The 10,862-nt window shown below is 41.4% G+C and overlaps 1 protein-coding gene across 2 annotated transcripts in view; it reads left to right on the forward strand.

Annotated features, from left to right (window-relative positions):
• Positions 1-10,862, forward strand: part of smim29 (small integral membrane protein 29) — a 124,405-nt gene that overhangs the window by 8,353 nt on the left and 105,190 nt on the right. Inside the window, exons 1-2 of one of the 2 annotated variants that reach the window (XM_020535651.2) lie at positions 630-738; positions 7,477-7,805. In XM_020535651.2, coding sequence (XP_020391240.1) covers positions 7,695-7,805 — 111 coding nt within the window. In that variant the 5' untranslated portion in view covers positions 630-738; positions 7,477-7,694. Of the gene's footprint in view, positions 1-629; positions 739-7,476; positions 7,806-10,862 lie in introns of those variants that run through there. The other variant, XM_048612130.1, reaches the window with a different exon arrangement.

Consider the following 10,862-nt stretch of genomic DNA (forward strand, 5'->3'; position numbering starts at 1 on the left):
GCCTCTGAGGAAGGGTCACCGGACCCGAAATGTTAACTCTGTTTTCTCCTTCACAGATGCTGTCAGACCTGCTGAGCTTTTCCAGCAACTTTGTTTTTGTTCCTGATTTACAGCATCCGCAGTTCTTTTGCTTTTTATGCTGCTAAACAACATTCTCCTTATCTCCAAAGTAAGATGCCAGTCAGAATAGCTCACTTCATTAGAAGTGGCTTGCGGTTCACATTACTGATGTGCCACCCACATTGGTAAAATTCAGGCACATTACCCTGTTTGTCCAACTAATCTAATTCATGAGGAAAACGCCACTCCTGTGGCCTGAGCTCAAATAATTCAGGTAATAAATCGCAATTTATCCTTTTCTTATCGGGCGCTGACTAACCTACAGCACAGTTGCTAAGGTTTCACCATTTCTTTACAAAAAAGTACAACCTGAGCTGTGGAGTCCTATTTGTGTTTCCGTTGACTCCTCGTTGTTCGTAACCCTGTTAACTGAGGCATTGCTCCAATTGCTGCTGTCTCATCCCCGGCCCTTGTCCAACACAGTCGCTGCAACTCTCCCTGGCGTCTCAGCAGCACCACCTTTGATTTTTGCGATTGGTTGGCAGCCCATCTCCGGGCGCAGTGTCTGAATGGGGGCGGGTCGCTTCTCAGTCAGTCGGAAGGCTGTGGAAGGGATATGGACCGTGTTTCCGATGCGGAAAGCCCGGAGAGATGAGTGGAGGTAAAGGAGGATTAAGGGTAAGTGAGCGGGCTGTAGGTGCTGTCCAGGGTATTGGTGAAAGGGCTGCTTGGCTTTCTGCAGGGCTTGGCGAATTGCAATGCCCTGGTGTAAACTCCGCTGACTTCCTGGTGTTGGGAGGTGAGCTGCAGTGTGATAGCGCCGACCTGTTGCATTCAACAACCTGAGTGCAGCCCGATGGGACTATGGCGCCTGCCAGTACGCACTCCCCACTCCTTTCTGGTGCCTCTCAATGCATTTGCTGATTGTTTTCGGGCTTAATTTTCTCCTCAGTCAGAAACAGAACAATTGTATTGGGTACAAATGGCGCCTCCAGTAGCAGGAGGGACAGCAGTCAGCAAAGGATCTGGATAGTGACAACAGACTCTCCCTGGAGGAAAGTGGTGTTTTTGTCAGACTAAGCAGGAGGCCTTGGTCGAAAGAGACAAAGGATTCCTAAAAACAAGGTGTACAATTACTTGCACTCTGATTTCCTGGTTTTAGCCTCACTTCCTGTTACTGTTTGCAAACACCTGATGTCAGTAGAATGAAGAATCCCTGCTGCCTGATCTTCAGACTGTCTATATTACAGCACAGGCATTAGGTCAAGGTAGACGAAGTTAAAAGCCAGAGTTGAATGGATGGTGGAGGAGCCACAACTGGCGCTGTGCATGAGGGTTGGGAGAGGCATCAAAGCCTTTTCCGTACCACTGGGGGCTCAGGCTTCAGCAAACCTTTAGACCAAACAGAGGCAATTGTTCTCCATGTGTGTTCTCTGAAGGCTGTGAAGGAAGGAAACTCTTGGTCGGATAGCCTACCTGCCCAGACATAGGAAACTGGTCAGATTCACGGAAAGACAAGAAACACCTGGTAATCCAGTGACTGACGACTGGATCATGCATGCAAAACTAGCTATGGCATCCAGGGCCCTCAACAGAGCAAGTCAAACAGCTTCAGCTCCAGGAATATGGTGACCAGGTCCTCTCCTTCAGCTTGCATGTATTTACAAAACCACTGCTGCAGTTGTGACAAGCTAATTCCATTCCTAAATACCTTTGGCAGATGTTCCTTTAAGAATGATGCTGACAGCAAGCAGGCATCATTCTTAAAGGAACATCTGCCAAAGATATTTAGGAATGGAATTAGCTTGTCACAACTGCAGCAGCGATTTTGTAAATGCGTGCAAGCTGAAGGAGAGGACCTGGTCACCGTATTCCTGGAGCTGGTGAAGTTGTTTGACTAAACTGACCTCCTAGATCCTGCCTTCAAATCATCCCAGGACAGACAGCTGAAGCAGTGAGGGATGGGAATGTCTGGATGTAGGTGAGGAATCTTGGAAGTGGCAAACCAAAATTGTCCTTTAAAGCAAAGGATCACATCATCCAAGTTATTGGGGAAAGTTTGGACTCCTAAAACCAGGAAATTGTCATCCATCAGGGAGGTAACTTTCACTGTGGACAGCGAGGTAGGCCTCAGGCTGAAAGACAGGCAGAGCAGATCGCTGCACACCAAATGCAGGTTCAGTCTTTGCTGCCCTGTCTCTGTGGTAATCGCTGCAACCCAAGAGATATTCCAAAGAGGTGTTGGAATTGTCAGGGCTGGGCATTTAAATGAGATTGCCCTCAATAGCCACCATGGATGTCAGACACAGAGATCCATCCAGAACATGTTCCCTAGCGTTCCCTTGTCATTAGATGTTAAACTAGTTGTGCTTCCCATTGATAGAAAAGCAGTGTGACCTCATGTAGAGTGATAGGGACTTATTCTATGGTAAGCATGAGACTTGCAAAGTGGAAACTTCTTCCATACTTGACATGACTGGAGGTATCAACCTTTGCCAGTTTTTCTGAGAGCATCTTATGAAATGTGTGAAATAATCATCCATTCCCTCATCCAGATCTTTGCATCACAAGGGTCAGCCATCCTTTATTAATCATTATCATTAGCTAGGGTTTCTGCTAGTTCATCATCTGATTGATGCACCACTGGAATTAAGGAAGTTATGAATAAACTATGGTGGTTAAGGTCAAACATGTAGAGATATGAATGTTCTTGGAAATGTGTGGTGACTGCTATGAGGTGCACATTGAGGCCCAAATGGGGATCAAGAGTGTTTTAACATTGTTCTACATGCTCAAGGTGTATTGGTGTGTACAGGACCTTAGAACCATTCAAGTAGCAGGGAATTGGGCTGTTATTTTACTTGTGCATGCCTTCACTGCTCTTAATGGCTCACATCAGATGTTTTCAACTGGTCAACATAAGGCCTTGTGTCACATCATGTGACACATAAAGCAAAGTTGTCCCTTGGTGTAACCTGGAAGCCTCCCTCATCACTGGGAGAAAAGGGTAAGGTACCCATGCAGGTTACCAATGTCAATGACAAGGATGTTTAATCTCACCCTAGAACACCCAGAGGTGTCCTGGAACCAAATGCTGCCCTGGAGCATGGACTGATTGGAGAAGACATCTCTAATCCCATTTCTAAAGTGGACATTAGCAAGTCAAGAAGGGCCTAGAGAAAATAACTTATTTCTACTTTTCACAAGTACAGGACAACATTCAGTAAAGATGATGATAACATTGGCCGTTGTAACTAAGGATGACCATCCAGTAAAGATTCCTTACCATTGATTCCATCGCATCAGTGGGAGGGAGTCTGGGATACCTGCAGAAGTCTTCGGAGTGAAATATCATCAAAGAGTTGTCAAGTCTATGCACCTCCCCCATAGTACTCATGAGGAAGAAAGTTGGAAAAACGGAGACACACAACAATTCTTAAGGGTGCTTACCCTCTACCAAAGATTGAAGAAGTTTTACACGTTCTGAAAGATGCAGTGTGTTTCTTCTGATTTTTGTCCCCTGATTATAACTAGCAACCTATTGCCGGGCAAGGTATTGAAAAGATGGCATTCCTAATGGGCACTAAGGGACTTTACAAAGTACAAACCGCATCCTTGAGTATTTGTAATGCCCTTGCAATCTTCATGCATTTGATTGATAAAGCTTTTGAAAATTTTAATTTCTAGTCCCTGTACTGCATCTGGATCATATACTCACCTTTGGCTTGATTGATCAAGGAGACCCTCGAAAGGCTAGACCCCATCTTAGTCAGCTAATCAAAGTTTAACTTGAAAGTCAAACCACAAGTGCCAACTTTTCCAGACCAAATACAGTACCTTGTGCATTCCTGACAATGAGCAAATCCAAGCAGTATAGAAGCGGCCCTGACCTAAGACTGAGAGGGAACTGGGTGGGTTCCTTGGTCCAGCTGGTTACTATACTATAGGAGGTTTGTGCAAGGCAGGCACCATAGACTGCCTCATGCCATGACTTAATGAGGATGAAAATGATTTTTGGAACGAGGTTTTGTAATGCTTTGTTGATCAGTTCTGAAAAATGAAGTCATGGCCAACAGTGAGGAAATTGGACAGTATTCCAGTTAAGTCCATCTAATGACAATACCTATTATTTAGTTGATTCCTGGGATGAGAGGGTTCAAGTGAGGACAATTTGAGTATTATGGGTCTATATTGTCTGGTGTTTACAAGAATAAGAGATAATCTGCTTGACGGGTATAGAAATCTTAGTATCTGTCCTGATAAACATTTTATTTCCCTTACTAGAGTGCCAGAGATAAAAGACAAGAAATAAGATGTTAAATCCAGCAAATAATAAAAATGCACAGCACACTAGATTGTTACAGTGATACATTTTTACTATCCGTTTCAAAGGATTCTTGCTATTACATGTTTCCAGAGAACTGTACACTCTAGACACTGAGTGAGTGGCTGTGCAGCTTTTTAAGGGGCAGAGTGTACAAGGAAGCCTAGAAAATATGAGGGAGCATTGTGGAATTAGGGGGGACACTGTCTTGCGGTTCAGAAGACCTATATTCTGTCCATCTGGCTCTCCACGGCATGGGCAGAGGTAATGTGCTGGATCTCCAAAGTGGGGAATGACCTGATTTGCATTTCCCAAACCCATCATGAAAATTCAGCCCTTTGCCTTCAAATGTGTAAGAAGTGTGAAGTTGCTGCAGTTGGACAATAGATGTTCAGTAAATACAGAAAAGCTTTGGTCTTGTCCATTCCTGTCTAAGTACATTTTAATGACATGATGATTACTAAAAGACATCCTCTGTTGCACTGAAGATTAACTTTTTTGAAATGTTAAGTCTAATTCCTTCAATTTTAGCTATTGTTGGGCAAATTGAAAAACATTAAATTTGTAATTTTTTAAAAACATAATTCTATCTGGTTCTTTCATCTCTCTTTTGTAACACTTTGCGTGTTTGATTTGGTACTGAACTAACTTTGTCTGGCTTAAACTTCCTAGTTAGGATTCTGCAAGTCTCAGTAGGGATTCATCAATCTGATTGCTTAAGGAGATGCACAATTGCTTGCTTTTTCTCACAGTGGCCCCAGATTCTCAGAAAATGCCATGCTGGAAGGATTTCTAATTCAGAGGAATGTCTTAATATGCCAAAATGGCAGCCAATCTCTGTACATGCAGAGGGGCCAGTCACTGAGCTGGCCACAATAGGCTTAAGGGCATGCGCTGTTACTGTCACAAAGCTTGAATTCATCTATGCATGAGCTGCTAGGTGAATGCCACAATTACTCATAGGACCAACCAATTACAAATATAAAGGAATCAGGCAGTCACATTTAGTTTAGAGGCTCATGCGTACAAAACAAATTGTATATTCAAATTATGTGCCAGATACTGAAAAATACCAAATTAACTCCACCCAATGCATTTGCTGCTGCTTTCCATCACTTAAAATGATGTTGGCTTCCTCTTTATATGTGTACTGGCAACATTTCTGATTTTCCCCCAAGTTACTGATCACAGAATTTGGGTTCAAGTGTTGTAAACATTATCCATTTTCCATAAACATCTAAGCATCATTAAAAGCTTTTGAGTAATTCAGGTACAGAAAAATGTGCTGCTGTCTCTCACTTCTGATAGATCTAATTTAATAAACCACATGTTTCCTTTCGCTCGTTACTATACTTAAATGGCTTTAAAGGAAGGCACTTCTTAGGACATTTTCCCACTGTATGATGAAATTTGAGCAATGTTGTTTGTCAAGAGTGCAGGAAGTTGTGTAGCTTGTTCCAGTAAATTCCTGAAAGATATTGATGATGTGGCCAATGATAACTGTGCAGAGCAGTTGAAGTCATGCCAATTACAGTAACTTGCTATTATGTTGCACCTTGACAGAATAACATCCTGAAACATTTTAGAGGTTTTAACAAAATGAAGTGGATCATGAACCAAAAGGAAATAAACAGAAGAATGTAAACTACACAGCTATCAGTAATGGTGCAAAGGAGGAAATCAGATGAACAAAGTTCATGGACAGGGTTTAGAACTAGAGGAAATTACAGAAACAGTGAAGAATGAGGCCATGAAGGAATTTTAACATGATTTTAAATTAAAGGTTTTATGAACAAGCAGTAAGTGAAGAAGAGATGAATTAGGAGCAGGAGTAAGCCATTCAGTCCCATGGCCCAGCTTTGCCATTCAGTAATGCTGGTTTGATTGCCTCAAATCCATATTTCCGTCTACCCTTGTTAAGGCAAATCAGGGAAGGACTTGGCGTCCTGGGGAGTGTCGCCGAACAAAGAGACCTTGGGGTGCAGGTTCATAATTCCTTGAAGGTGGAGTCACAGGTAGACAGGGTAGTGAAGAAGGCATTTGGTACACTTGCCTCTATTAGTCAGTGCATTGAGTGTAGGATTTGGGAGGTCATGTTGCAGCTGTACAGGACATTGGTTAGACCACTTTTGGAATGCTGTGTTCAATTCTGGTCTCCCTGCTATAGGAAAGATGTTGTTAAACTTGAAATGGTGCAGAAAAGATTTACAAGGATGTCGCCGGGGTTAGAGGGATTGAGCTATAGCGAGAGGCTGAATAGGTTAGGGCTATGTCCCCTGGAGGCTGAAGGGTGATCTTACAGAGGTTTATGGATCGGCTGGATAGTCAAGGTGTTTTTTCCAGGATAGGGGAGCCCAAAACTAGAGGGCATAGGTTTAAGATGAGAGGGAAAAAATATTAAAGGGACCTAAGGGTCAACTTCTTCATTTTTTGGTGCATATATGGAATGAGTTGCCAGAAGAAGTGGTGGAGGCTGCACAATTATCATATTTAGAAGGCATCTGGATAAGTACATGAATAACAAAAATTTAGAGGGATATAGACCAAATGCTGGCAAATGATATCTGGTTGGCATGAACAAGTTGGACCAAAGGATCTGTTTCCATGCTGTATTTTTGTGGCTTTCCAGTTTCCTCCACCTCCTTGTCACTCAATCCCAAATCATTAACCTGTCTTCCTTAACCCTTCCTAAATCTCTCCTGATTCAGTGCACGTTGTCTATAAATCTGTATGCTAAAATACCAGAAGGCAGTTTATGCATTATCTGAGATACCTGTACAAACATATACTGTTGTTGACATTGTTAACCAGCTGCTGGAGTTAAGAGTAACAAAATGTATTTTACACATCATCGATTTTTGTTCATCCTTAACACGTTATTTGATGTGCCACATTCTGGATCTTAATATTCACCTGTGTTAGAGGGAAGGCACTGGTAACTAAAAGTTTAATGTTTCCCTTCAAACTGCCTTTGCTGCAACAGAGTTAACCCTATTACATAGGTTCTATGCTGCCATGTTTCAAGTTGTGGTCACTTGCTTATGAATATTGACGGTAATCCCTAACATTTTTTCCCCTGCTTTGTCTTTTAGACACACCGGTGCGAAACTTCCAAATGTGCCTAAAAACACAGAACTGAAGACTAGTGAGAATGATTGACTTAGCTGTGGGTTTTGATGCATCATCGAAGTGAAGCCAAAAGGTCCACCATTCCAGTTAGACTGAGTTTTCTGTTTTCAAACATTTTGTGAATGAAGTCACATGTTTCTACTGCAGATGAGTATTATTCTATTACAAGACACATTTGGCAATGAATAACTCTTCAACGACCGTGCCTCCTGTTGACAAAAGTAATGCAGTTGCGGGATTTGTTCTAGTGCCTTTCTTTCTTCTGACACTAATTGGATTCACTGTTGCTATGGTAAAGCACATTTATTATTTGCACTATTAATTACACTATCAGTTTGCTTTGTGAAGTTCCTGAGTATCTGAGCACAATGTCATGAGTTATGCTAAACAGTTGTAGGGGAAAACATCCATTATTTCCTGTTTTCAGGTTAACTTTATTATCCTGAAGTATGACAAAAATTAATACTGTTATGTTGAGCAATGAAGACTTAAGTAAGTATTGGTGAATGTAACATCCTGAGCTTTTGCTCAAAACATGTTATGTTTTGAAGGATTTATAGAACTTCCTTTGCTTTTCTGTCTTTGCCATGACAGATTTTTTCTCAAACCTCAGCAGATTATTGAGGCTATTCTAATATTATTATTTAAAGATTGTGTGTACACACTAAACTTTGTTTAAAAATAAGAAAGGTGTCACAAACATGTATAAATAAGAAAAAGTCAGAAAGTGAATTATTTTCTTCTATGTATCAAGAGTCGGACTATCAATATATCAAAAACCATCAATGAAAAACAGTTCTTGCTCTAAGAGAAAGTGACGGATCTTGGAGATGTTCTTCATCAGGGCAGGATAATAAAAGAAATCTAATAACTAAGAAATGAGGAAGGGAAGAAGTGGCTGGTTGAAGAACAATGGATGGATGATATGTAATGTCATCCCCGAAGATGAGTTAATAGCAAGGAGGATTGGTGGTGGAAAAAGATCCTCATGGATATCTTTTTTGCCCTAATGCCAATTGAGGCAATTAATGGCCACTTTAGGGCCTTGTTATGTTAGCATCCAGTGGCGGGCAAGGGAACTCAGCATGTGAGAAACCTGAAAATCAAAGCTTATGAGGTTATTAGATGTCTCTGGGGAGCGATGCTCCCAGTTTCCATTGTTTAAAAACTATTCAGTACCTGATTGAGGGATCAAGTTGGAGAAGGTGAGGGCCCATTTGAAGCTGAAATAACTCTAGAGAGGCTGGCATCCCATCACCAAGTCACCCTTTATTTACACGTGGAGAGTACTGGACACTGATACAGCTCATCAGAGTCAATTCTCAGAGAAAACAGAACCTCTGACACTCCTGTTTATAATCTGTCAACCAGGTCTCCCAGATTGTGGCTATTAATCTTGTCCAATCAGGGAACTCATTCTGTGATGTCCACCTGGCTGACCTTATTACAACCACTACAGAAACCATCCTGCTCTTGCTGCCAGCCCCCAGTTCAGGCAGGACACAACCCCTCTGTGGCCTGGATTCCTGGGTGATCTCGGGCCTCTGGTGGGTGCAATGTCTGCTTCTTGGTGCTACCAAGCAAGGCACAGTTAATGGCCTCTTATTGAGTGGCAACTTTCAAAGTGAGGGAGATGTGTGGGATTTCCTCCGGTGGGGTCCTCCAGCCAAAGTGCATTTAAGTGAATGAGTGACACATAATTGATCAAATCTTCCTGAAATGAGATGACCTGGGAACCTCAGTGGTTCTCCAGCCTGTGGGTGATAACCCCAGTCACATAATTCAAATACCATTCAATATACTTGAACAGGAAAGGACAGGGGCATGGGCTGCCAGGGACATTTCGTGTTGAAGATTTAACACTTGCAAATATTACTTTTAAAACATAAATCTAACACCCATCAATTATAACACAGTGGGAAATCTTTCTGCCAACAGTACCATTGAAGAAAGGTTAATACAAGCTAGTATTCAAGTTTGGCTAGTATTCTGCTGCTCTGTTATCAGATCTTGGTTCATGGAAACTACTTCAACTTCAATAGAAATGTTAAAGAAACTAATAGTTCAGTCGATCCCTCATTAGAACCTATGAGATGACTAGGTTTCCTGATTAAAAACTAAATGGTAACCCTTTTATTTTAAATGGATCATTAATAGAATTATTACCCGCACCCTTGGCCTAATATAAGAATATTACTGTAACTTTTTGGGGTTGAGGAGGCGTTGAGAACTAATATAGTAAGTTAACTCATTGAATCTCCTATTTCAATTCAGAAGCTCGCTAAAATGAAAGGAAATAGCTGTACAATGCTTCCAGGGGACAATTCTTACTGAATTTATGTCACTTTTTTTCTCTTTGGTCTGAGCCTGATTTATCCATTCTTCCAGAATCAACGTATTCTACTTGTAGTTATATCATCTTTTGTTTTCACATATTAAAAGAGAGCAATTTTCATTGTTGTCATAGTGGGATGCTACATAATCTTAATCTAATACATTCATGACCTGTTTCATGTTTTTGATGTGGTTTATGTTCTCACCCCAGATGATTAGGAGGAAGTTGCCAAGTATTGTTTTATGGAGTTTAATTTAGTTGGTGCCAATGTAAAGGAAAATTCAGTGTATTCATCACTGTTTCCTGCACAGCCATTTACTCTAAGACTCGATGGAATTCCTGTTTTTTGTCAAATTGTTAACAATTATTTGAAATGATTAAAGCTATGTTATATGAGAGTTCCTTAGTACTCTGTCACGAAATGAATCAATGTAGACTGATTCATCAAGTTAATCACTTGGAGATGTGCACCCAGATCATAAGATAAGAGCTAGGAGCTGCAGTAGGCAATTCAGCCCCTTGAGCCTGCTCCGCTATTTCATATAATCATGGCTGATCTCATCTCAGCCTCAGCATCACTTTTCTGCCTGCTTTCCATCACCCTGCTTAAATTTACTCATTGTCCCTGCATCCACCACACTCTGGGATAATGAATTCCACTGTTTCATACCCCTTTTGTGAAGTAATTTCTCCTCATCACTGCTACCCCATATCCTATAACTATGATCTCTCATTCAAGATTGCCCCATATGAGGAAACATCCTCTCAATGTATACTTTATCAGTCTCCTTTATCATCTTATCCACCTCAATTAAATTTCCTGTCCACCTCAATTAAATTTCCTGTCACCATAACGCTGAGTGGGGGTCAATAACACTCTGACTGATATGTAGTACCTCAAAAGATGACTTTATTTCTTACCCAGTACACATGCTTAACTTATTATTGATAACAAGGTGTAGAGCTGGATGAACACGGCAGGCCAAGCAGCATCAGAGGAGCAGGAAAGCTGAC

Source organism: Rhincodon typus, chromosome 25 (genome assembly GCF_021869965.1).
Source record: "Rhincodon typus isolate 14 chromosome 25, sRhiTyp1.1, whole genome shotgun sequence".
NCBI classification, from domain to species: domain Eukaryota; kingdom Metazoa; phylum Chordata; class Chondrichthyes; order Orectolobiformes; family Rhincodontidae; genus Rhincodon; species Rhincodon typus.